We start from the raw sequence: 26,487 nt of genomic DNA on the forward strand, positions 1-26,487 counted from the left end.
AAAAAACCCTATTTTCACTGTCCCTCCTCCCTAGGAGAAGCTTGTTTAACCCCGGATGACTCTGCTCCTCGTTAGTCCACGGCTGAGACCAGAGAGGACATCTCTCCATGAAGAGCAATTAACACAGGTGTTAATTAGGGCCAGGTCCAGTTGCGCCCGGGAACCGGGACGCTTGGGTTCTCCAGGAGAGCGGCAGGGACGGGGAAAGGACGCTTGGGTTTTCTCAGAGGGAGAGGAGGTCACCTCAGACTCGGCAGCCCCAGCCCTGACACCTCCTGCTGGGGCTCCCCGTTGGTTCTCAGCCGGGGGGCCTCACGGGGGGTGTGGGGGAGGAGGCCAGGGGAGGGGGTTGGGGGGCAAGGGAAGGGAAGGGCGACGGCAACGGTGACAGTCTCCCCCCCCCATAAAGTAGCGAGCACGACTCCGCCCCCGCGCCCGTGTAGTGTTTCCTACTTTATGGAGGGGGTGGCTGGGAGCAACGGAGACGCGGGGCAGGGAGGGGCCCAGGTGTCTAGGGAGGAGCGGCGGCCACGTAGGCCTCTGGGTACACCGGCACTGAAGAGGGAAAAGGGAACCCTGGTGTCCAAGCACAGGACAGTGGACCTAGCCTCCGGGGATGACGGGGGTCCCCAGGCATCTGGGCACAGCCGGGGGACGTGGCAGTGGAGATCCAGGTGTTCAAGGAGGTGTTGGGAACCCAAGCGCCTGGGAACCAGGCATCCCGGGGGGGGGGTAGATAAGAGGCAGGGAACCCAGGTGCCCAGGCCTCAATGTAAAGGATGCAGGGAGGTGGGAGGACCCAGGTGTCCTGAACCTTGGAAGCAGAAGGAGGAAGTGGGGGCTCCGGTACCTCTGACAATAAAACCCTTCTGGACGAAGCTCCCGGCTCCCTGGACTCTGCTGTGGGGGCGATGCGGCTGGCTCTGGGGTGGGGCACAAGGGGCTGGGTAAATATAACAGGGCCCCCATGATGTGGGTGACTCTGGGTCTCATGGGAGGAAACTTGCATTGGGGTGACGCACATGTGGGGGACCCATATTAGGGTGACACACACAGAGGAACCACATTAGGGAGGCACGTGAATAGGGGACCCATATTGGGGTGGCATATGCACATGGGGGACCCACATTGAGAAAACAAGGGAATAGGTGACCCATATTGGGGTGACACACAGGAACCATATCAAAAAGAGACAGAATAGAAGATCCCTATTGGGGTGACACATGGGGGACCCATATTAGGGTGACAGCTATGCATGTGGGAGACATACTGGGATGACATGCGCATACATAGGGGCTCATATCTGTGCGACACAGATACACGTATGGGGAAAGGCAACACTGGGGGGACCCATGTCAGTACCACAGATGCATCTAAGGAGGACCCATATTGGGGTTACACACATACACACAGAAGATATTTGAGCAAGGGACCCACATAGGGGTCGTGCATACAGAGAACCCATATTAGTGTAACACATGAACATATGATCCATACAGGATCATACACACACAGGAACTATATTGAGGCAACACACAAACGCGGGACCCATATTAGAGTGACACATTCGGGAGACCCCATATTAAGGTGACACAGGTACATAAGACCCACGTTGGGGTGACAGATAGGGAAGGCGACTGGCAGACCCATACGAGTGATGCATACACATGGGGAACCTATCCCTGTGTAACAGATACACGTATGGCTGACCCATACTGGGATCTCACGCACATGGGAACCACGGTGGGGGGGACACACGAATGGGGGACCCATAGGAGAGTAATACACATCCTGTACGGGGGGCCCATATTGGTATAACACAGGTATGTGTATTGGGGACCCATATACAGACTGCTCGTGCACACACAGAGACCACACTGGGGAGACCCATGACTAGGGGGACCCATATTAATGACACATACACGGGGACCCATATTAGGGCGACAGACCACATTACCTGCAACACAAACCATAGGGTGACAGACCCATGGGGACCCATATTGGGAAGACACATGAATGGGGGACCCATATACCCATATTGGGAAGACACCCAGACATGGGGGACCACTGCAAGTGTAACACACATATGGGGGACCCCTATGGGGGTAATGCAGTTGCCCCCTGTGTGTCACACTAATAGGCACCCCCCCATGTACATGTCACCCCCATAGGGTTCCCTGAGAAAATCCCCCCCCACACACTGTGTGACGCCCATAGGGATCCCCCACATGCAGGGCTGTCACCTCAATATGGGCCCCCCGATCCACCCTCCCCCACACTGTAATGCCCATATGGGTCCCCCACACATAGGTGTGTTACCCCAGTATGGTCCCCCACCAAAGACCCAGTTCCCCCACTATATGACCCACATATGCAGGTGTCACTCCAATATGGGTCCCCCCAGGAAATGCACCCCCCATTCTGTGGTCCCATGTGGGTCCCCCATACACAATCACCCCCCCATATGGGGCCCCCAGAAAGTCCACCCCATTGTGACCCCATGTGGGTCCCCCATATGCAGGTCACCCCAATATGGGCCCCCCCAAAACCCACCCCCATTGTGTGATGCCCATACGGGTCTCACTCCAATATGGGTCCCCCCCAAAAATCCATCACCCCATTCTGTAATGCCCATGAGTCCCCCATCTGCAAGTGTCTCCCCCCTCTGTAGGACCCCCCCCCCAAAAATCCACCTCACTGTTGTGTGACACCCATGTGGGTTCCATATATGCAGGTGTCACCCCAATGTGGGTCCCCCTAGGAAACACACCCCTCCATTGTGTGATGCCCATACGGATCCTCTCCTGTGCAGCTGTCACCCTAATATGGGTCCCTCCAGAAAATCCAGCCTCTACACTTCTACCCCTACCACCTTCCTCATAGGGTCTCCCCCAAAAGATTAAGGACCCACCTGTGCCCCCAATAGGGTCACCCCCATATCTGCTCTCCCCAAAAGATCAAGGCCCTGCCCCATGTGCCCCCAAACAGTGCCACTCCAATACCTGTCCCTGCAAAAGATCAAGGACCCCATGCCACATGCCCCCTTGTGGACCTCATGTTCCCCCTACAGTTTCCCCCACCTCCCCCAGTTGTCTCACCCCAATATTCTTCCTCCCCACATAGACCCCATTAGAAGTGTTCCCCCCTCATCAGGGCCCCTACCATGCATGTCACACTGATATGGGTCCTCTCTCTGTACTGGCCGGGGCTGGCTTTGGGGTGGGGCACAGCAGGGGCTGCATGTAACGGGGACCTGGGGATGCAGTTGACTCTAGGGTGGGGCACAGCACGGGCTGGGTGTAACAAGGACCCAGTGATGCGGCTGGCTCTGAGGTGGAGGGCGGCGGGAGTTGGGTTTCACAGAGACCTGGCGTTGCAGCTGGCTCTGGGGTGGGGCATGGTTAGGGACTGGGCATAACAAGGACTCATAGTTTCATAGAAACTCAGTGACGCAGCTGGCTCTGGGGTGCAGCACAGCCACATAACACCCCAAGGAAGGCGTTACCTGGAGCCAAGATGCAGACGACTCTGGGGTGGGATCCGGGGCCAGCACAGAACAGCCACACAGGAAGCTGCACTTGGATTGGTTGGCAGAGGGGCAGCAAGGCAGAAGGCGACCAATCAGACGCCCCCCAATTGAGACCCAGATGCTGGGGTCCCTGACCAGCCACACATCCAACCCCCTCAGCTGGGGGGCGGGGGGGGGCTGGAATGAACCACGACGACTGCGGGGGAGGGAGGCAGGTTGTTTTTTTTCCCTTCATTTTTTGTTTTTTTTGTCTTTTTTTATCTGTAAAATTCACAGAAAAAAGGAAAAAAACCAAAAAAAACCCCCAAACGTATTCAGGACCCAAAAGGAAGAGGAGGCGGGAGCCATGTTGTCACTGCCGACGACCCCCCCCAAAAAATAAGCCATTTTCTGCCCGGAATGAACCAAAACCGGGGGGTTTTGGGGGTTGGTGTGTGTGTGTTGGGGGGAGGGTGGATCTAGGGGGACCTGGAAGAGATGGAGACAGAAAAAAGAGAGGGGGTTAATTGGCCAGGGAGCCTTGACCACACCCCCTTCTGAAGCAAAGCCCCCGCCTCCCCCCACCACCCCAAGGCCAGAGGCCAAGCCCCACCCCCTCACCGTGAGTCCCGCCGCCGGGGGCTGGCGCTGTCTCTCCGGCGCTTGTGCCCGGGCGAGCGGCTCCGATGAGCAGACCTGTCGCTGGAGGGGCAGGGGGGGTCATTAGTTAAGTGTCCTCACTAGAGGCCCCTCCCATGCTCCTAGCCCTGCCCTCTCCAGAAACTTGGCCTGTAGCCCCACCCCTTGGCCTTAGCCCCACCCCCAACTGCCAGGCCTTGCCTCCTCTTGGCTGCATGCCCCACCCAATCAAAGGCCCCTCTTCTTGTTCCCAGATCCCCGCTCAGGTAACAAGCTCCACCCCCCCCCTGAGCCCTGCCCTCCACTCCAGGCCCCACCCCTCCCTCTGTAGCCCCAAACCCCAGCCCCTCCCCTCTAGACCCCACCCCCAGTCCCAGCCCCTCCCCCTGCTTCCCAGGCCCTGCCCCTGGGTACCTGTGGCGGTCGTGGGCGATGGGCGAGGCAGGGGAAGGGCCGCGGCGGCGCTCAACGGGCGAGTAACTGAGGGAGCGCGAGTCGCGCAGGGAATCTATCGGCTTCCGGGGGCTGCGGGACCTGGCGGGCGGGCAGCGGGGAAGGGCGTCAGAACCCAGGTGTCTGGGCCTGGAGTCCCTGCTACGCCCTTTCCCCAGCCCCGAGAGGACACAGGTGTCCAGGCCAGACACCCCCCAAGTTGCAGAGGAACCAGGAACCCAGGTGCCTGGGTTATAACTGCCCTCCTCCACACCCTGACCAGCGCACCAACCAAAGGTGACAAACTCAGGCATAGGGTAACCCAAGAGCCCCCACCCTGAAGCCAATATAGTATCATCTGGACCCCTGGGTTCCTGGACCCCTTCCTGCTCCTAGCCTGGGCTCCAGGGACCCGGGCATCCAGGCTGTTGCCCACTCACCTCCTCTGCTCAGGTGAGGCCTTTTTCTTAGGGGTTGGCTTGGGCGGGGGCTGGGTGCCAGCCTTGGGGGAGGGCTCCGAGGAGGATGAGGACGAAGACGAGGACGAAGACGAGGAGGAGGAGGAAGAGGACGAGGAGGATGAGGACGAAGACGAGGATGACGATGAGGTGCTGCTGGAGCTGCTGGAGTGCCGCTTCCGCTTGGCCACCTCTGGGGGGCGCCCCTCACGTCCGGGCTCCTTCAGCGTGGGGCTGGGCGGCCTGTCGCAGGGATGGGGGGGAAGAAAGGGATCATGGGGTGGCACCGTTGGGTGGGGAGATTGGGGAGGCCACCAAGAGGGCTGAAGGGGACCCCTAGGGGAGCCACAGGGGGGCAGAGAAATTGGCAAGGGGGGGCACTGTAGGAACTAGGATGGGTGGTAGAGGGGCAGGGAATTGGGTGGGGGCCACTGTGGGGAACAAAGCAGGGCCAGGGACCACTAGGGTGGAGGGCTTGTGAGCCTGGGGACCACCCAGGGACACCACATTGTGAGCCTGGGGACCAACAGGGGATGCCACAGGGCAGAGTGGCAAAGGATGCACCAGGGGGAGCTGTGGCACTGCAGGGATCGGGATGGGCACTTGGAGGGAGGGGGTGGGGGGCAGGACGGCAGGGCTCTTACTGTGCATGGGCGATGGGGGCCGGGGGTCCGGCCGGGCTGCCCGGGGCCGAGCTGGAGCTGGAGTCCGAGTCTGAATCCGAAGAGGATGAGGACGACGAGGAGGATGATGATGAAGATGAGGAGGAGGAGGAAGAGGAAGAGGAGCCAGAGGGCCCAGGGGGTGGGGCTGGGCCCAGGGGCAGGGCCTCGGGCTCTGCCTTGGCCCCCTGGCGGGAGGAGGAAGACGAGGACGAGGAGGAGGAGGAGGATGAGGATGATGAGGAGGAAGAGGATGAGGAGGACCGGGGCTTCTCTGCCAGGCCGGGGGCATCACCTTGAGGGCCGGGGGCAGGGGGGCAGCGCTCCAGGATGGGGGGGGACCGGGAGGCCCGGGCGGCGCTGCTCCGGGGCCGGGTGGTGGCTGGAGGAGCTGGAACCACTGCCTGGGGGGCTCGGGACACGTCCAGCTTCGGTGGGGACCGAGAGCGGGGTCGCACCGGGCTGGCCGACGCCTCTCTTTTGCCCCGACAGGCCCGGGGGCTCTCCGGGGACGATGGTGGGCTGGCTGCCCCCCTCCTCCTCAGGGGGCCTCGGGGCGTGGCAGGGGCCCCTGAGCTGGCACGGCTGAGGCGAGGAGGCGAAGGCGAGGGGCGGGACCTGGAGGCCATCTTGGGCTCTGGGGGGGACCCGCCCCGGCCTCTCACAGGCGGAGATCTGGATGACATCTTGGCTTCTGGAGAGACCCCTGACCTGCCCCGGGCGGGGGGCGAGCGAGATGCCTTCCTGGGCTCCGGAGACCCCATGGCCTTGCCCCTGGAGGGTGGGGAGCTGGGGAGCTTCTTTAGTTCTGGAGAAGCTCTGAATCTACCCCGGGTGGGTGGGGACCTGGAGGCCGTCTTGGGCTCCGGAGAGGACCCGGCTCGGCCCCGCGGTGGTGGAGAGCTCGGTCTCATCTTGGGCTCTGAAGGTGACCCCCCTCGGCCTCTTGGAGGTGGAGACCGCGACCTCATCTTCAACTCGGGAGAGGCCCCGGCGCGGCTCCGCACCGCTGGTGACCTAGACCCCTTTTTCAGCTCTGGAGAAGACCCGGTCCGGCCCCGTGCTGGTGGCGATCTGGAGGCCATCTTGGATTCTGGAGATGACCCACCCCGGCCCCGTCCAGCCGGGGACCTGGAACCCTTCTTCAGCTCTGGTGATGACCTGGCCTGGCCCCGTGCCGGTGATCTTGACTTTATCTTGGGTTCTGGAGATGACCCAGCCCGGCTTCGCACTACTGGAGACCTAGAGCCCTTTTTGAGCTCTGGAGATGACCCAGCCCGGCTCCGAACTGGGGATGACCCAGCCTGGCCCCTGGAGGGCGGTGACCTGGATTTGTCCTTCAGATCTGGAGACAACCCAGCCCGGCTTCGCGCCGGAGACCTTGATCCCTTCTTCAGGTCTGGAGATGACCCAGCCCGGCTTCGTGCCGGAGACCGCGATCCCTTCTTGAGCTCTGGAGACGACCCAGCTCGGCTCCGCACTGGAGACCTTGAACCCTTCTTCAGCTCTGGAGACGACCCGGCTCGGCTCCGCGCTGGAGACCTTGAACCCTTCTTCAGCTCTGGAGACGACCCGGCTCGGCTCCGCGCTGGAGACCTCGAACCCTTCTTCAGCTCTGGAGACGACCCGGCTCGGCTCCGTGCTGGAGACCTCGAACCCTTCTTCAGCTCTGGAGATGACTCGGCTCGGCTCCGCGCTGGAGACCTCGAACCCTTCTTCAGTTCTGGAGATGACCTGGCCCAACCCCTGGTGGGTGGAGATCTCGATGTCACCTTGGGGTCTGGAGAGGTCCCAGCCCAGCCCCGTGCTGCTGGAGACTTCAACCCTTTCTTCAGCTCTGGAGAGACACCTTCGCCACCCCTGGCGGGTGGGGATCTGCTTGTAGTCTTCACTTCTGTAGATGTCCGGCCCCGGTCCCATGCTGTTGGGGACCTTGAGACTTTCTTCAGCTCCGGAGAAGCCCCCTGGCGGCTCCGGGCAGGTGGGGATCTGCCTGGCACCTCTGGGGATGCCCCCAATCGAGCTCGGCCGGGCGGGGATCTTGATGTTTTCTTGAGCTCTGGAGGTGACCGCGACCGGCCCCTGGATGTCTTTTTCAGCTCTGGTGAGGCCCTGGATTGGGCCCTGATAGTCGGGGACCGAGACGCCTTCCTCGCCTCTGGAGAGGCTGCAGCCCAGGCCTTCAACGGTGGGGACCTAGAAGTCTTCTTGGGCTCTGGAGAGGCACCTGACTGGCCCCTGATGGGTGGAGATCTCGACTTGTCCTTAGCTGCCGGGGACAATCCCACTCGGCTCCTTGCGGAGGGTGACTTGGGCTTGTCCTTCATTACTGGGGATGATCTGGCCCGGGACCTGGATGACGGTGACCTGGACTTGTCACTCGTTAATGGGGATGACCCAGCCCGGCCCCTGGACGGCGGTGACCTGGACTTCTCTTTTGTGATTGGAGATAGTCTGGCTCGGCCCCGGGAGGGTGATAACCGGGAAGTCTTCTTGGGCTCTGGAGAGGCTGCTGCCCTGCTCCGTGGAGGCGGAGACTTGGATGTTGTCTTGGGCTCTGGAGAGAGTCCACAGTGGCCTCTGACAGGCGAAAGTGCCCTCCCAGGTGGGGATCTGGACATCCTCAGCTCTGGGGAGGAGCCTGAACGGGCCTGGCTGGGTGACCGAGATCTCCCCCGTGCCGGTGGAGACCTAGACATCTTCTTCAGGTCCGGAGACCCCCTTGAGGCCTTCCTGGGCTCTGGAGAGACCCCAAGCCGGGCCTTTGGGGGCGATCTGGATGTTGCCTTCAGCTCCGGAGAGAACCGAGAAACCTTCTTTGGATCTGGAGAGGGACCCGCTCGGACTCTTGTGGGCGGAGATCTAGAGATGGCCGGCAGCTCTGGAGAGCCTCTGACCCGGCCCCTGGTAGGGGGAGATCTAGAGATAGTCTTCGTCTCCAGAGAAACCTGGGATCTCCCCCTCACTGGCGAGGCCTTCTTCGGCTCTGGAGAGCTCCGGGGCCAGCCCCAAGCTGGTGGGGATTGAGAAGGCTTCTTCAGCTCCGGAGATCCCCTGGATCGAGCTCGCACCAGTGGGGATCTAGAGGTCTTCAGATCTGCATGGCCCCGGGAGGGTGGGGACCTTGAAGTGGCCTTAGGCTCTGGAGACCCCCCTGACCTACCCCGGGCAGGCGGAGACTTTGAAGCTTTCCTGAGCTCTGGAGATCCCCGAGATCTGCCCCTTGTTGGTGGGGATCTGGACGTCTTCCTGGGCTCCACAGATCCCCGGGATCTGCCCCTGGCAGCTGGGGACTTAGACGCCTTCCTGGGCTCCGGCGAGGCCTTGGCTCTAGATTGCTGCCGTAGCTCTGGGGAGGAGGTGGACCGACTGCGGCGAGCAGCCACATGCCCCTTCTCCTTTGACCGGCTCCGACGTGGTGGTGACCTTGACTTCCTCCTGGTAGCTGGTGGAGGGGACGAGGCAGAGCGGCTCCTCCTGCGCCGTGGGGGTGGTGTCCGTGACTTCCTCAGGGCTTCAGGGCTGGAGCGGGACCGGCTGCGACGGCGGTGCCTGGCTGGGGTGCGTGACCGCCTCTTGGGGGCCGGTGTGGAGCTGGACGAGCGGCGGCGGCGCCGGCGAGCTGGGGGCGTGCGTGACTTGGGGGCTGGCGGGGATGAAGCCGAGCGGCGGCTCCGGGACCGGCGCCGGGAGGCCGAACGGCTGCGGCGGGCCGAGACCCGCGCCTTCTTCTTGGGGGCCTTCAGGTCTGGCGACGACTCGGAGCGGCTGCGGCGAGTGGCGCCACGGGTGTGTCTCCGCCGCTGGCGATCCCCTGAAGATGCTGACCGGCTGCGGCGAGGGGAGACCTGCGAGCGCTCACGGCGGGGAGATGACACTGACCTCCCACGTCGTGCCGGCGTCCGGGATCTAGATCGAGCTCTCCGCGGTGGGGTCCGGGATCTCGATCTACCGCGCCGGGCTGGGGTCCGGGACCTGGACCGAGCTCTCCGGGGTGGAGTCCGGGACCTGGACCGAGCTCTCCGGGGCGGAGTCCTGGAACGGGAGCGGCCGCGGCGAGCTGGGCTCCTGGAGCGGGACCGGCGGCGGGCCGGGCTGCGCGACCGCGCCCACCTCCCAGCATTGCGGCTGCGGGACAAGCCCCGCCGCTGGGGGCTCCGAGACCGGCCCCAGCGCGGTGGCGTGCGTGACCTTGACTTCCCCCAGCGCTGGGGGGTCCGGGAGCGGCTGGAACGCCCACGCCGCGGTGTCCGGGACCGGGACCTGCCCCCGCCACGCCGCTGGGGGGTGCGGGAGCGGGCACGGCGCTGGGGGGTGCGGGAGCGGGCACGGCGCTGGGGGGTGCGGGAGGAGCGGGAACGCCCGCGGCGGGTCACAGGGGTTCGGGAGCGCGACCCATCCCTCTTGGAAGTCCCTCGCGACTTGGAGGTTTTAGAGGGCGTGGGCGAGCGGTCGCGGCGGGCTGCTGAGGACTTGGCAGGCACCGGTTTGGCCGGGCGCTGGTCCTCAGGGGAGCTGGACGGGTCCCGGCGCTGGGGGAGGGGGAGGGATTTCTTTGGGGGCTCCGGGGAGGACGCCTCGGAGTCGGAGGCCTTGGCCACGGGGAGAGCCGGGGAGAGGGAGCGAGGCCGGGGCCGTGGCGGTGAAGCCTGGGGGGCCGGGGAGGCTGAGCGGGGGGATTTGGACCGGTGGCGGGCAGGGGAGGGGGAGCTGGGCCGGGAGGGGGAGGTGGGGCGGTCCTGGTCACGGGCCTTGGGGAAGGGGGTGGTGTGGGGAGGGGAGGGTGAACGGTGGCGGGAGTCGCGTTCTGGGCTGCGCTTGGGTAGTGGCTTCTGTGGGGAGAGAGACGAAGAGTGAGCAACGCAGGTGTCTAGCCACCAGCACCCCCCCGCCCGCCCCGGAGAACCCAGGCGTCCAGGCGACGTACCTCTCGCTTGTCCCGGGGGCTGGTGCTGCGGCCCCTCCGGGCCGGCTCAGGGGTGGTCGACCGCTCCCTCTCAGCAGGGGGCTTGGAGGTGCCCTCGGTCTCTCCCCGGCGCCGTGAGGGGGCCGGGGGCGTCTCACTCCGCCGGGCTGGGGCCCCCCGTTTCTGGGCCGTGGTGCTTCGGGACCTGGCAATGGGGACAACAGAGTCAAGTCGGGGGCAAAACACCACTGGGACCTGCTTTCTGGTCCCCACCTCTGTGGTATTGTCTCGCCTGGGGGAGTTGCCCCTCACTCCTACCTGCTGCGGGAGGTATCCGAGGAGTCGGAGGAGTCGGGTGAAGATGAGCGTTCCCGCCGGCCCTTCTGTGATTCGCTGGTGGACCTGGGGTCAACAAGCAAGGGAAATTAGTGGGAGAGGAGAACAATTAGTGGAATACAGGAGCAATTAAATCAGTGGGGCAATAAGGGAAGATGGCTCTATTGGGAGGGGAAGAATGAAGGGGCATAGGGAAGTGATCCCTCCCCTGAGAGAACCCAGGTGTCTGGGCTCCCAGCCTTCTTGCTGGGAGGTGGGGCTTCAGTGAGGGGCAGGGCCTTGCCAAGCCCCTCCCTCCACAGCCCCCCCAAGGGGCTCTCAAAGAGACTCTACCCCCAAACTTATCCTACTGCCTCTACCCATATTCCTATGAGTCCTTCCATCTGCCCCATGCCCTGGCGCCACCCCTGACCTGCAAACTCTGCCCCCCAAGTCCTCCCACCCCTTTTTCCCTTACCCCATGCCCCTCCCACTTTTCACAGGGAACCCAGGCGTCCGGGCTCCTAGCTCCCCCTCCCGAGCCCCCATTCCTTCCCCAGGGAACCCAGGCATCTGGGGCCCTACCCCTTACCTCTTCCTCTTCTTCTCCTTGGACTTGCGCTTGCTCTTGGGGCTTGGGGACCTGGGGCAAAAGGAGTCATGTGATACCCCCTAGTCCCTCAGGCCCCCCGCCCCACCCCCAGGGCAGTGGGAGGACAGGGCAGGGCCTGGAGGACTCTGCGAGGGGAAGACCATAAAGATGTTGGAAGGAAGAGACACCAGAGCGTCCCCAATGCCTATAGGACTGGGCAGAGCTGTGGAGCCCCCCAGGGGTGGAGAAGGGAGCTGCCCTCTTGCTCCAGTGCTGCCACTCCCAGCCAATGCTCTTGCTCCCCTGCCTGCCGCCCAGAGAGTCCAGGCTCCTAGCCTCCCTGGTCTCACCCCCCCACTGCCTTCCTGGAGGACCCCGACCCAAGCTACTGCCCCAAAGCCCCTCCCAGACCAATGCTGCTGCCCCACGGTGACCCCCTCACCTAATTCTCCTGCCCCCCAGGACCCCAGAAGCCAGGACTTTTGCCTCTCCCCACCAGCCAGGTCTCCTGCCACCCCCCACCCAGGACTCTTGCCCTCCCCAGCCCACTCCCTCTGGCTGGGACTGCTGCCCACCCTCGACTCACCGGTGTTTCCTCTTCTTCGACTCTGATTCTGATCTGTGGAGAGAGGACAGGAGTCACCGTTGCACTGGGGGGCCTGTAGCTCAGCCCTGGCCCCCCAATGGTATACCCCTGGGTGGGCAGAGGGGCAGGATGACCCCCTGCCCCTCCAAACCCTGCCACCACCCCAAGAGGCTCTCACCGGTGTTTCTTCTTCTTGGAGCTTTTCTTCCTCTCTCGGCGTGAGGGTGACCGGCTCTCTGACCTAGCAGCAACAGGGGGAGGGCATGATGAAAACCCAAGGATCCAGACCCCTACTCTCCCACCCCAGAGAACCCGGGTGTCCAGGTACCCACCTCCCTCTGTCTTTCTTCTTTTTCTTCTTCTTTTGCTTGGGGGACGGAGACCGGGAGCTGCTGGACTCTCGCACCAGGCTGGGGCGGGGGGGGGGGGAGAGAGAGAGAGTCAAACATGCAACCCAGGCATCTGGGACACGCACCCAGAGAACCCAGGCATCTGGGTCACACAAAGGCACAACCCCCAACCCCGTCCCAACAAAGAACCCAGGTGTCCGGTGCAAATGCAAACACATACAATCTAAGTTTCCAGGCCCCCCCACCAAAACCCCCCATCCCAAAGAGAACCCAGGTGTGCAGCACATCCCCAGGTACCTGTGGGGCGGGACGGGGTCAGGCGGACGGGGAGCAGGGCGTGCCCGGCGCTGGGGGTCAAAGGAGCTGCCGTCCACGTAGGAGTCGCTGATGCCGAAGGCGGCGCGGAGTCGCTCGTTCTTACGCTCCGTTGCCTCGGCTAGCTGGTGGGTCTCCGTCACCCTGCAGGAGGGGGGGCGGGGGTGTTGGATCCAGGTACCCAGCACCCATTACTGTCGTCCCCCAGCCCAGAGGACCCAGGTGTCCAGGCTCCCAGATTCCCCCAACCTGCTTTAAACCCCTCCAGTGCCATGGGATGATTGGAAGCAAGGAGCACTGCTCGCCAGGGGGGCTGTGGGTCAGGAGTCGGGGCGAGGGGCACCACTGGAGGGGGCTGCAGGTCAGGAGTGAGGGGCACTGCTGTGGAGGGGTGAAGGGGGTTGCTGTTGGTTGGGAGGGAGGGGCACCACTGGGGGGAGCTGCAGGTCAGGAGTGAGGGGCATTGCTGGTGGTGGGGGTGGTGCTGTGGATAAGGAGTGAGGGGCACTGCCATGGGGGGTGAGAGATCAGGGGTCACTCACGTGGGGCGCCCCTCAGGGGTGTCGATGTCCTTGCCCCCAATGTCCTTCTCCAGCAACATGAGGCGGAAGGTGGCCACCTTCTCCTGGATCTCCCCCTCCGTGTACCTGGGGACGGGGCTTCAGTGGGGAACGGGGCCTTGCCAACCCCCCCATGACTCCACCCCCAAGCCTAAGCCCCACCTCCAAACCTACTTCATTGCCTCTGTATATGTTCCTGTGACTCCCACCTGCCCTGTGCCCTGGCTCTGCCCCTTGACCTGCAAACTCGACCCCTAACAGCCTCAACAGCCCCAGACACCCCTACAAGCATCTCTGCTACCCCGTACCCTGGCTCCGCCCCCACCCCGGCTCCACGCCAACCCTGCCCCAGAAGTCTCAGGAACTTACTATGGCTTGCCCACTTACGCAGTGCCCCTGGCTCTGCCCCCAAGCCCCGCCCCTAGCCCTGTTCCAAATGCCCCAGAAAGGTCCCTATGCGCTTCCTAGCTGACCAAGGCCCTGGCTCCACCCCTACTCCCAGGCTCCACCCCCAACCCCACTTCAGCAGCCTGAGACCTCCACATAACTTTCCTAGCTACCCCATGCCTTGACTCTGCCCCCCCCCATCCTGCCACAAAGGCCTCAGCAACCTCTCTATAAACCTGCCACCTATCTCCCACCCCTGGCCCTACCCCCACACATACTCCAAAATCCTCAGTAACCCCCCACCCCGTGCCTCTGGCTCTGCCCCCAAGCCCTGCACCCACACAGACCCCAAACACCTCCCTACAGCCTTCCCAGCTACCCCATACCTCTGGCTCCATGCCCAAGCCCCACCCCCATGACACCCCCCCCCCGAACCTTCCCAGCTGCCCACCTTTGGCTCTGCCCACAGCCCCCACACCTCCCCCTAGGCCTCCCCCCCAATCTTCCCAGCTACCCCATGCCCAAAGCCCTACCCCCATAATTACCCCAAAGACCTCCCCACAACCTTCCCAACTGCCCCTACCCAAGCCCTGCCCGGCAGCAGCCTCACCCCTGCTCCTCCATGAGCTCAGCCAGCTCGAGGCACTTCAGCTCCACCTTGCGCTTGCGCTCATGGTCCAGGATGTCCTGGTTGGGCCGCTTCAGCAAGGCGGGCTCGGCCCGGGCGCCCTCGTCCTCAGCCCGCTCCCGCCGGTGCCGCACGGCCGACAGGTTGCGCTGGACGTAGCCGTTGGTGCCGCTGCCCCGGGGCGTGGGCAGCCCTATGCCATTGTACATGGCGCCGCCGGGGGGAGGGGGGCGGCCAGACCTGCGGGGGGGCGGGGGGTAAGAACCCAGGCACGTCCAGGAGCCCCACCCCCTTCCCAGAGCACCTGCCCGCCTACCCCCCCAGCCCCCTCCAATGCCCCATGCCTCAAACCTCCTCCCCAGGGTGGGGCTGGCCTCAGCCCCTCCCCCCATTATGTCTCCCCCTTGCCTCCCAGGACTCCCCCTCTCTCAGCTCACGCCCCTGCCCCCCACAGCCCCTCCCCCACAGAACACCCCCCCCGTGACCCTTCTCCCCCAAAACACCCCCCGGGCCCCCCCCTAAAAGATTCCCCCACGACCCCGCCCCCAAACACCCGCCCCGTTCCCTCCCCCCTAAAAGATTCCCCCTCGGCCCCTCCCCCAGCCCAAAACACCCCTCACGACCCCGCCCCCACCCCAAAACACCTCCACGGCCCCTCCCCCAGCCCAAAACACCGCCCCCACTACCCCTTTCCCACGGCCCCGCGCCCCCCACGACCTCTCTCCCCTACAACACCCCTCCACGCCCCCTCCCTCCTCCCCCCCACGCAGGAGCCCCCCCTCATTCCCAGACGCCCCCTCCCCCCTCACCGGGCCCGGGCCGGACCAGGCCGCTCCGCTCCGCGACGCTGGGCCTAGAGGCTGGAGCCTGGGGCCGGCGCGGGGCAGGCCGGGAAGATGGCGGACCGCGGGCGGCGCGGGGCGGGGCCGGAAAAGCCCCGCGCGGGGCAGGCCGGGCAACGGAGTCCAAAATGGCGCCGGTCGGGGAGGCCACGGTGCGCATGCGCTTCGGCCTCCTCCTGCCTGGAGCGCACGCGCCTCAGAGGCTGGCGGGGGGCGATTAGCGCTGCGCACATGCGCACCGGGCCTGGCTCCCCGCGTCCCCTCACTGGGGAGTCGGCCCCCGTCCTGTGCGCATGAGTGGGAGGGACTAAGCGGTCGCCATCTTGGCGGGGGAAGGGACGCTGGGAAATGTAGTCCGACCCGTGTGCGCCTGCGCAGGCGGCCGCGGCCTGCGCACGTGTCGAGCTGCGTGTGCACGTGTGCGTGCACGGACACGTAGGGGTAGGGACCGGGGGGAGCGGGTAGCGTGTGCACGCGCGAGTATGGCCTAGCTACGACAGCAAAGTACGTCATAGCACGTGTATGCATCTCACGCCCATGACATGTCTAACACACACCTGCATGCCATACCTGTGTTGTAATAACATACAATAGTATGTATACCATTGGTGACTTGTACACATGTTAAACTTTCATGTAAAATTTATGACGTAATAACCCGCCATAGCATATGCTGTATGTGCCACATGCATGTAGTACCCATGAGCCAGAACAGAAAATAGTATGTGCATCCTATAGTATACACGCATACATGTAATGCCTGATGTAATAACACACGATAGCACATGCCATATATGACACACATTTAATACCTGTGATGTAATAATACACAATGGCACGTGATCTAGATATGCCACACATGTATGCAATACCTATGACATAACACAGAATAGCCCGTGTGCTGTACAACACGTGCATTCATATACATATGTATATATACTGTACAACGTGCATACATATAACACCCATGACACGTAATAACACACAATAGCACAGGTACCCTATAGGACACGCACATGCATGTGATACCTATGACATAACACACAGTAGCATGTACTGTATATGACAGCCCTGTAACACCCATGACATGTAAGAACACAATAGTATGCACTGTATATGACACACATGCATGCAATACCTATGACATATCATGGAACAGCACATGTGCTGTATGACATGCATACATGTACTACCCATGACACACACAATAGTGTGTGCTGGATATGACATGCAATACCCATGCCATGTAATGAAACACAATAGTGTGACATACATGACATGCATGCATGCAATACCCATGACGCAATAACACACAATAGCATGTGCCATATATGACACGTGTAATACCCATGTCACGTCACAACACACAATAGCACGAGTGTTACCTGTCATACCGAGCATCCAGAGAACATGGAACGGAGACTTGGAAGTGGGTATCTGACCCCACGCGAGTGAAGAGCCTGTGACACATAAAACAGCTCACATGTAACTCATGCACATGCTGTATATATACCATTTAATAATGATATACATTAGCACAGCCACAACACAGCTGACAATTAAGAGCAGGTAATTAATGCCTCGTTATTAACCTGTCACTCTCTGTGCTACGTATACTCCAAATATGTCTGTTAGCAACTGTATTTTTGGACTTAGGACAGGACAATCCCGTGTGCTGGGACACAGGGGCAAGAAGCTGGATAGAAGCCAATAGGGTATCCTGGTTGCTAACGAGCAGGGCTAATTATTGCCAGGAGGTGGAGGTCAGAGATTCTCCCCCTCTATTCAGCACTGGGGAGGCCACATCTGGAGTGCTGGGTCCAGCTGTGGGCCCCACTGCAGAAAGCACTAGGGAGAGTCCAGCAAAAATCATTGGGGAGCTGGGGGACATGATGTGTGAGGAGATGCTGAGGGAAATGGGTGCATTGAGGCTGCAGAAGAGAAGACCGAGGGGGGGGGTGGAACTGAATAGCGGCCTGCAGGGTGGTTGCAAAGGGGATGGAGCTGGACTGTTCTCAGTAGGCGCTTGTACACGTGACCTGTAGTGCCAGATGACAGGACAAGGAGCAATGGGCTCAGGCTGCAGCAAAGCAAGTTGAGGTTGGATATTAGGAAAAACTCTCTGACAAGGAAGGTGGGAAAGTGCTGGAATGGGCTGCCAAGAGGGATTATGGGATCTCCGTCCTTGGCGGTGTTGAAGACCTTCAAGGGTGGATGAAGCCTTGGCTGGGATGATGGAGTTGGGGCTGGTCCCGCTTGGAGCAGGGGTTGCACTAGATGTGACCTCCTGAGCTCCCTTCCAGCCCACACGGTCTCTGATTCTATGAGTACAGGCACATGTGACTTTCTACAGGCACGTGTGCAAACACATGTACAGACACCCATGGGTGCCTATGGCATACACATGAGAACTCATAAACACAAATATACATGTGTGCAGGTGCACACAGAAATATGAGTACATGTATACATATGAGTATAGGTGCGCATGGGGTCATAGTATAGTGCTTAGGGTCGGGAGGGACCTAAACGGATCATCAGGTCTGACCCCCTGCCCCGGGCAGGAACGGGTGCCAGGGTCATATCACCCCATCCAAATATCTGTCCAGCCTCCTCTGGAAGACCCCCGAGGCAGGGGAGAGCACCGCCTCCCTTGGGAGCCCAGTCCAGAGCCTGGCAGCCCTCACCGTAAAGTCATGTCTCCTGATGTCCAGCCTGAACCTGCTCTCTAACTTGTGCCCGTTAGTCCTAGTAACCCCGGGAGGAGCTGGGGGAACAGAGCCTCCCCCAATTCCCGCTGGTGAGTTTGTAGATGGCCACCAGATCCCCTCTCAGCCTTCTCTTGCGGAGGCTGAAGAGGTTCAGGTCCCGTCGCCTCTCCTTGTAGGGCCTGCCCTGCTGTCCCCTGACCGTGCGGGTGGCCTCCTCTGGACCCTCTCAAGGTTAGCCACATCCCTCCCAAAGTGCGGCGCCTCGCAGTACTCCAACTGCGGCCTGACCAGCGTCGCATAGAGTGGGAGGATCACCTCCCTGGACCTGCTTGAGCTGCATCTGTAGGTGCGGTTAGCTTCCTCGCATTGCTGGCTCATGTTCATCCTAGAGTCAACAATGACTCCAAGATCCCCTTCTGTCACCACGTTGACAAGAAGGGTGTTCCCCAGCCTATAGGGTTATATGGGTACATGTGCAAACACGTGTACAGGCACACATGGATACCTATTGGTATGTGTGCGCACTTAAGTACACATGTACATGTGTGCAGGGGCACATGGAAACATGAGTACGTGTGTACATATGCGTATAGGTGCAAATGGGGTCCTATGGATATGTGTGCAAACATGTTTACAGACACATGGGTACCTCAGGGTATGTGTGTACATGTGGGAACACATAAATACAGATATACATGTGTGCAGGTGCACGTTGAAACACAAGTATGCATGTACATGAGTACAGGCACACATGGGTACCTATGGGTATGTGTGTACACATAGGAACATGTGAGTACAGATATGCATGTGTGCAAATGCACACAGAAACGTGAGTATGTGCGTACATACGAGAACAGGGGGTTCCTATAGGTACATGTGTGAACATGTGTGCAGACACACATGGATACCTATGGGTGCGTGTGTATGCGAGTACAGATATATGTGTGCAGGTCACCTGGGGTCACGGGTTTCATAGATTTCATAGACATTCGGGTGGGGAGGGAGCCCGGAGGATCATGGAGTCCCGCCCCCGCCCCGGGGCCAGGAACTCCGCTGGGGTCACGGGATCCCGGCGAGATAAGCATGCACATTTCTCTTGAAGGCGTTCAGAGCCGGTGCTTGCACCACCCCCGATGGCAGGCTGCCCCAGACCGCGGGGCTTGGACAGGGAAGAAATTCTTCCTTACGTCCAGCCTGAAACGCTCTTGCAGGAGTTTGTAACCGGGTTAATGAGGTCTTGTTAATGATTGGCTGGGACCAGAGTGGGGAAGCAAGCAAAACCTGGGGAAGGAAAACCAGGGAAAGGGGCTAATTTCCTCATTCTTTTGGCCCCAAAATGGCTCATGATGGATTCAGATGGGCCAAATCCCTCACTTTTGCTCCCAAATGGCCCATTTTTGCCCCCAAACCTGCTCGAATTGGCCCCAAATTGGCCAATTTCTTTGGTTTTTTTCCCTAGATGGCTAAAAATAGACCCAAAAGAGTCTATTTTGCACTTTTTGCCTCCAGAAAGCTCAAGAGAGACTGCAAGAGGCCAGATCTCTCCATTTGCCCCCAATATGGGTTGAATTAGACCCAAATTGACCCATTTTCTCTATTTTGGCCCCCAAAATGCTCAGAAGTGAACCAGAATTGGCCAGTTCTAGGTTCATTTTTGAGGCATTCTTGGGGCCAAAATGGGGGAGATTGGCCCATGTGTGTCAAATTAGAACAATTTTGGGTCAAAACTGGCCTGTTTCAGTCTAGTTCAAGGCCTAAAAGGGGAAAGGGTTGGAATTCGAGCCATTTTAGCCAATGTCCCCATTTTTTACTCCAAATTCTTTAGACTGGATCGAGATTAGCTAATTTCCCACCTTTTGGCCCCCAAACTGGCCAGTTTTTCCCATTGCCCCAAAATGGCTTAATCTGGACCCAAACTGGCCGATTTCTTCCTTTTTGCCCACAAATAGCTCAGAAATGGATGAAAATTGGCCAATTCTTTCCATATTTTGGCCCCAACTGGGGCTGGATGTGGATCCAATTTGAACTATTTGGGGTAAAATGAAGAAAATCAGGAGTTTGGCCATTTTGGGCCCAATTCAAATACTTCCCACCTTTATGACCGAAGATGATCTGAAAATGACCAAATTGCTTCTCTTTTGCCCCACAGTTGATCTAATTCAACACAAATTCGCCCCTTTTTCCCCATTTCACCCTAAAATTACTCAAATTGGAACCACATTGGCTGCTTTTCCCTGTTTTTGCCCCCAAAGTGTTCCAGTCTAAAAATAATTGTCCGAATTCCCCATTTTTACCCCAAGTGGCTCAAATTTGACCCAAACTGGAAGATTTCCTCGTTTAGCCCCCAAACTGGCCAATTTGAGTCCAAATTAGAGCAGTTTCCCTATTATCATCCAAAAATGACCCAAATTGGTACTAAATTGGCTGTTTTCCCATTTTTGCCCCCAAATGCTCTAGTTTAAATAAAATTTGCCAGTTTCTCCATTTTAGCCCCCAAATTGGGGAATCTGAGTTGAATGACAGCAGTTTCCTTATTTCACCCCCAAATGGCTCGAATTGGACTTAAATTGGTGAATTTCCCCATTTTTGTCTGAAAACTGCTGGAATTGGAGTGGAAATGGGGAAATTGAGCAATGTACTTGAGCCATTTTGGGGTGATAATGGGGGAAATGGGCCAACTTGGGTCCAATATGAGCCATTTGGGTTGAAAATGGGGGAAATTGAGCAATTTGAGACTCTTTTGGTCCATTTTGGGGTAACAATGAAGAAATCAGCCACTCTGGGTGCAATTTGAGCCACTTGGGAGTGAAAATGGGGGAAGTGGGCCAATTTAGATCAATTTGGGTCCAAAATTGTGTCTATTTCCCCCAGTTTCACCCCATGCCCCAACTGGTCCCCAAAAAAGCCAGTTTCCCTCTTTTTGCCCCAAACCCGAGTGGATCAGACCCCCAAGAGCCAATTCCCTCCCCCCAGAAGCCTTTGATTGAGGCCCCAATTAGTCAAAACCCCTCATTTTTGGCCTCAAAATGGCTCGCACGGACCAAATCGCTGGGTTTTCCGCCCAGACCAGGCTGAGCCCTCCCAGGGGCTGTCCTGGTCCCACACAGGCCGGGACCAGCCTCCCAGTCCCGCCAGTACAGACCCTGCCAGCCCCAAGCCACACCGGGGCTGCCGGTTCCACCTGTGGCCGCTAGGCGGCGCTGCCCCGTTGGCCCGGCTTGCGGGACGCGAGGCTGGAGCCGGGGCGCCCCCGCGCCCACCTGGCAGGGCGGGGTGGGGGCTCCTGGCTCTGCCTAGGCAGGTGCCAAGAAGCCCTAGCTCGGGGGAGGGGCTCGAGACCCACCTGGGTGGCGTCACGGGGGCGGGGCGGGTATAAATACCCCCGGGGTGGGCGCGGGGGGGTTACTGCGCGCGGGGGTGAGACCTGGTGGAGCCGGAGTGAGGTACGGGCTGGACTCGGCCGCCTGGGGCCGGGATGCACTTAGGGTTAGGCTCTCGGACGCCCGGGTTCTGGGGGAGGTCAGGGGAGTCCTGGGAGCCCGGCCGCCTGGGTCCGGGGGGGGGCGGGGGCAGGGATGCACTTAGGGTTAGGCTCTCGGACGCCTGGATTCCTGGGGGAGGTCAGGGGGTCCTGGGGGGGGGACAAGGACAGGGCTCGGGGGCAGGGATACAATTGGGGTTAGGCTCTCGGACGGGCGGGTTTTTAGGGGCGCGGGTCGAGCGGGGGTCCTGGGAAACCGGCCGCCCGCCCGGGTTCTCCGGAGGGCTAGAGTCACGAGTAGGGAGAGGGGCATAATTAGGCTTAAGTTCTCGACCACCTGGGTTCTCGGGTGGGGGGCGATCGGGGTGCCCCGGGAGCCTGGGCTTCCTCCGGTGGGAGTTGGGGGCGGCTCCCGCTTGGGCACCCTGGAGGGGACTGGGCTGGGGTCAGGGGCCGGGGTCCTGCGCTCAGGGCGGGTCACATGGCCTCGGGCTCCGGACAAAGGGGCCCGTGGGGGGGAGGGGCTCTGGCCGCCCCTCCCCCGAAACTGCCCGCGGGAAGGGGGAGGGGAGGGGCGGGGGGGCGAGTTTCGGAGAAACCCGCTGACAAAGGGGCTGGGGGAGGGGGCTGGGCTGGTACTGGGAGGCACTGGGGGAGGTGACTGGTCCCGCTGGGAGGCTGCCAAGGGAGGGGGGAGGATGGAGAGGAGGAGGAGGGGGGGGGGCTTGGCTTCCACCTGCCCAGGGCTGAGATTAACCCTTAGAGGCTCATGGAAGGAACCCAGTGCCCCCTGTCCCCACCCCTCACCCCAGAGAGTCCAGGCTCCTGGATCCTCCCACCCCAGGGAACCCAGGTGTTGGAGAGCTTAACCCTAATTATACCCCTGCCCCTAACCCTACCCCTGTCCCCTGCCCAGAAAGCCCAGGGTCTGGGCTCCTAAACCCCCTACTCCCCCCACCTGCCCTCAGAGAACCCAGGGTCCGGGCTCCCAACACCTGGCCCCCTCCCTTCAGAATTGGGGTGGGGAAGACCTAGGGCACTGGGCGGGTTGGAGGTGAAGGAGGGGGTGGGGTTGGATGATGGGGGGGGGGGGGGGGGTTGGGTTGGGCTGATCTGGTTGGGCAGTGGAGGTGTGTCCAGTTGAGGTAGGTGGGATGACGGCAGGGTTGGATTGGGTGGAGGATGGAGACAGGGCTGGTTTGGACAGGTGAGTGTGGGGTTGGTCATGGTGGCAGGGTGGATCAGGCTGGGGTGGATGCTGGAGGTGGGCTGAGTTGGGCGGGGATGGAGGCGGGGTCTGTAGGGTTGGGCAGCTAAGTTGGATGGATGACTGAGGCGGGTCAGAGTGGGTGGGGTCAGGCTGCATGGGCTGTGCAGGCAGGTCCAGTAGGGTTCAGCGGCCAGTGGTGGTGGGTTGGGTGGACAGTGAAGGCAGATGCAGTTGGGTTGGGTGGACAATGGAGGCAGGTCCAGGTGGGTGGGGTCAGGCTGGGGGAGCTATAGAGTTGGGTCTGTTAGGGCTGGATGAATGATGGTGGGCCTAGTTGGGCTGAGCAGATGGTGGCAGGGGGCTGGGTGGACAATAGAGGTGGGGTGGATGGATGCATTAGGCTAGGTGGATTACGGAGGCGGGTCCTGTCGGGTTGGGTGGATTACGGAGGCGGGTCTTGTTGGGTTGGGTGGACAACGGAGGCTAGTCCAATAGGGTTAGGTGCATGATCCCGCTGAGCCAAGCAGATGGTCACCAGCATTGGGAGATCTACCCCCTGATGCCACCTGTGGCCCCTTTCCTCTCCTTCCACAGGCAGCTGGAGGATGGCATCAGCAGGGATGCAGATCCTGGGCCTGGCATTGGCCGTGCTGGGCTGGGTAGGGGCGGCACTGGCCTGTGCCCTGCCCATGTGGAAGGTGACAGCCTTCGTGGGCAACAACATTGTGGTGGCCCAGATCATCTGGGAGGGGCTGTGGATGAACTGCATTGTGCAGAGCACGGGGCAGATGCAGTGCAAGGTCTACGACTCCATGCTGGCCCTGCCCCAGGACCTCCAGGCCGCCCGTGCCCTCATGGTGGTCTCGGTGCTGGTGGCGGCTGGCGCCCTACTTGTGGGCATTGTGGGGGCCCGCTGCACCACCTGCGTGGAGGATGAGGCTAGCAAGGCCCGGGTGGCCGTGGGCTCAGGTGCCCTCTTTGCCTTCGCTGGGCTCCTCTGCCTGGTGCCCGTGTGCTGGTCGGCCCACGCCATCATCCGGGACTTCTACAACCCCCTGGTGACGGATGCGCAGAAGCGGGAGCTGGGCGCTGCCCTCTATGTGGGCTGGGCGGCTGCCGGGCTCCTGGGCCTGGGGGGTGGACTCCTCTGCTGCTCCTGCCCCAAGGCGGACCGGACCTACAGCGCCCACTACACGGCTGCTGCCTCCCACCCTCGTAGTGATTACCCCAGCAAGAACTACGTCTGAAGGCACCGCTGTCCTCTATGTCGACCCATCTGCTCCGGGATCAGAAGCAAGATGGGTGCCAGAGGTGTCTCCTTCAACCTCCCAGATCCTGATGACCTATCCCTTCCCCCCCCATTCCCTCCCAAACGTGGTCGGCCAATGGCAGAGGGTAGAAGATCCAACCAGAACCCCCTACCAGGTGATGTTGACCAACCACATTGGCACCCCAACATGGTTAGCTAACAGTGGAGAGTAGAAGAGGGCCCAATAGGAGCCCCCTCTTGGGTGACATTGATCATCCAACCACACTGGGATGCCAGTGTGGCCAACGACACAGGATAGCAGAGGACCCAACCAGAAACCCCTGCTAGGTGACGTTGGCCAACCACACTGGGGTCACCCTGATGTCAGAGTTGGAAGGAGGCACCTCCCATTCCCACCTCCATAGATGTCCAAGAAACAGAAGACTCTCCTTGTCCTCCCCAGTGGTGATTGTGTCCCTCAAGTCAACCAATTGGAGGGTGGAGAGGGTCTTCCCTTCCTATGCCCCCTCCTCCCAACCAGTGATAGCTTGTCTATGCTTCCATGATGGTTTTCTTCCACCCTATGACATTGGCCAGCCAGGTTGGGGTCACCATGATGTCAAAGCTGGAAGGTGGCACCTCCACTTCCGATCATCCTCCCTCCCAAGAAACATCCTCTGAAGCCTCCTGTCAGCTGCAAAGGTCATCTCCAGGCCAGCGTCCTTCACCCAGAGCACCAAAATGGCTTCTCATCGTTGAGACAGGAACTGGATCTCCTCATCTTGTCTCCTTCCACCTCATTGGGCCACATTTCAAACCAATCCAGGGTTCGGGAATGCCCATGAGGCCTTAGTCTCTGGTTTCTTCCATCAAGATGTCTACAGATGCCATTCAGTGCCAAACAGTTAAAAAAATCCACCAATCCTGGCCTTCTTGCCATCCATGAAGGTGACTTTTTTTGGACCAGGCCTCAGCCCAACCGGTTCTGGTCCCACCAGCCAATCATGGTTCATGATGCAGAAGGGGGTCTCCAGTAGAGTATGTCTACCTGCTTCTTTATGTGCCCCAAATGTCATCCCAACTTGGATGGGAAGGTGGGGTCTCCACTTGCTGCCGTTGCCTCCATTTTGGATGTCGAAAAAAACCATTGACTGGTTGAAGATGATGGAGAAGAGAAGGCCAATCCTGGTCATCTCATAATGCAGGGAGCTGATTGGTCCAAAGAAACCTCAACCCAACTTGGGGTTGCGGAGACCCCTCACCCTTCCTCCCCCATGAGAATGTCTGAAAAATGCTGTGTAGAGCCAAAGAGGGTCTCCAGTTGACTCTCTTGCCTCCCCTCCCCAATGTCTTTGAGTCAACAGAACGAAGAGGGTCTCCAGCCCCCAGTACTCCTCTCCAGCTGGCCAGTCCTGGTAGAGGTTGGGATGGCCCCTCCAATCCAGGGCCAAGCCAACTGCTGACTTCTGGGATGACGAAGAGGATGTCAAGTTTGATCCTGTCTTGTTACCTGCCCCCCACCTGAACTAACCACTGCCTGATGCTGCCTCTTGAGCCTTAGGGCCTCCTGGGTATTATGTTGGTTTTTTATGTGTGTGACTAATAAACGAGCTTGAGTAGTTCCTTTTGTACGTAGCAATGGTCTCGGGTGCCTGCTTGTCCTGCCTCAGAAGTGGGCGCATTTCTGGGTGCTGCCATTGTCCTTGTGTGCCAGCGGTCAACATGGCCATTGGCTTTACCCAACTGCCCCCCACCCCAGAGTTAGCTGTATTGTGGTGCGACGCAAGAGCTCAGCTGTTGTGGGTAGCCATTGCCCCCTGCTGTCTCTCTTCTCCCCCCCCCCACCCCCGAGCTAGCTGCATTTTGGCGCAAAGCCCCTCTCTGGGCTGCTTATATGCAGCTGGTTCTTGGCCACCCAGAGCTTGCCACAGCTTGGGGAGACCGAAGCTCTTCCCTGGTGTTTGTTATGTGTGGCTGTATTCCAGGAGCTTCACCCCAGAGCCGGCTACATCCCAGCATGACCTGAGCTGTTTTGGCAGCTGTTATGTGTTGCTGTAGGCCTGGAGCCCCACCCGAGAGCTGGTTGCATCTCGGCGGTAAGTGTAACATCACTATATGGTGTTATATACTTCCGCCCACCCCAGAGCGGGCTGCATCTTGATGAAAGCCGAACTCTTGGCAGCTGTTGTACACAGCTGTTCCACCCCAGAACAGGTTGCATCTTCCTGAGGAGGGGGAAGCAAATAAGCTGATGCAGAGATGGAGAAGTCTGAAGCCCCTCTCCTGCTCCTAAGCTACACCCACCCCCAAACCCTATCTTATTACAAGCCATGCCCCCACCCAGTCCCCTTCCTGTGCTGGCAGCCTGCCAAGTGATGTCACTTCATTGGAAGCCCCACCCTTTTTCCAGTCACATACACTTAGCTATCCAAGCCCTCCCCATGCTCAAGCCCCACTCACTCCCACCCCAGCCATGCCTGACATGCCATCTAGCATGTCACAGGCCATACCCACTCTCAAGCCATTTGCCTTTGTTCCCTGTATTTCCCATTCACTCCCACAAGTCCCACCCCTTGGTGCCTCCCCCATCACCCAAAAAGACAGGAAAGCAGGTGCCATGAGGTTCACACACACTTGGCTTTATCTGTACCATACA

The 26,487-nt window shown here is 60.2% G+C and overlaps 2 protein-coding genes across 2 annotated transcripts; one reads left to right on the plus strand and one right to left on the minus strand.

The window, feature by feature from the left end:
* Positions 1–3,733: 3,733 nt before the first annotated feature.
* On the minus strand, positions 3,734–15,250 carry SRRM2 (serine/arginine repetitive matrix 2). Its single transcript, XM_059731398.1, has 15 exons — positions 15,148–15,250; positions 14,321–14,578; positions 13,306–13,410; positions 12,746–12,907; positions 12,431–12,508; positions 12,277–12,339; positions 12,099–12,131; positions 11,513–11,563; positions 10,924–11,007; positions 10,627–10,810; positions 5,682–10,531; positions 5,020–5,280; positions 4,562–4,681; positions 4,130–4,210; positions 3,734–3,997 (listed from the first exon to the last, which is right to left on the minus strand). Exons 2-15 carry the CDS (start codon positions 14,545–14,547, stop codon positions 3,988–3,990), a joined length of 6,309 nt encoding a protein of 2,102 aa, XP_059587381.1. The 5' UTR covers positions 14,548–14,578; positions 15,148–15,250; the 3' UTR covers positions 3,734–3,987.
* A 6,010-nt stretch (positions 15,251–21,260) lies between these two features.
* On the plus strand, positions 21,261–25,466 carry CLDN6 (claudin 6). Its single transcript, XM_006274689.4, has 2 exons — positions 21,261–21,334; positions 23,177–25,466. Exon 2 carries the CDS (start codon positions 23,188–23,190, stop codon positions 23,827–23,829), a length of 642 nt encoding a protein of 213 aa, XP_006274751.1. The 5' UTR covers positions 21,261–21,334; positions 23,177–23,187; the 3' UTR covers positions 23,830–25,466.
* The last annotated feature ends 1,021 nt before the right edge of the window (positions 25,467–26,487 follow it).

This window comes from Alligator mississippiensis, chromosome 7 (assembly GCF_030867095.1).
Source record: "Alligator mississippiensis isolate rAllMis1 chromosome 7, rAllMis1, whole genome shotgun sequence".
Lineage (NCBI taxonomy): Eukaryota > Metazoa > Chordata > Crocodylia > Alligatoridae > Alligator > Alligator mississippiensis.

Coding starts and splice junctions, on each gene's coding strand:
- SRRM2 (XM_059731398.1), bottom strand. CDS start 14,547: ATGTACAATGGCATAGGGCTGCCCACGCCCCGGGGCAGCGGCACCAAC. Junction 11,564..12,098: donor TCGAAGAAGAGGAAACACCG/GTGAGTCGAGGG, acceptor CTTTTGCCCCAG/GTCCCCAAGCCCCAAGAGCA. Junction 10,811..10,923: donor TCGGATACCTCCCGCAGCAG/GTAGGAGTGAGG, acceptor CCCCATTGCCAG/GTCCCGAAGCACCACGGCCC.
- CLDN6 (XM_006274689.4), top strand. CDS start 23,188: ATGGCATCAGCAGGGATGCAGATCCTGGGCCTGGCATTGGCCGTGCTG.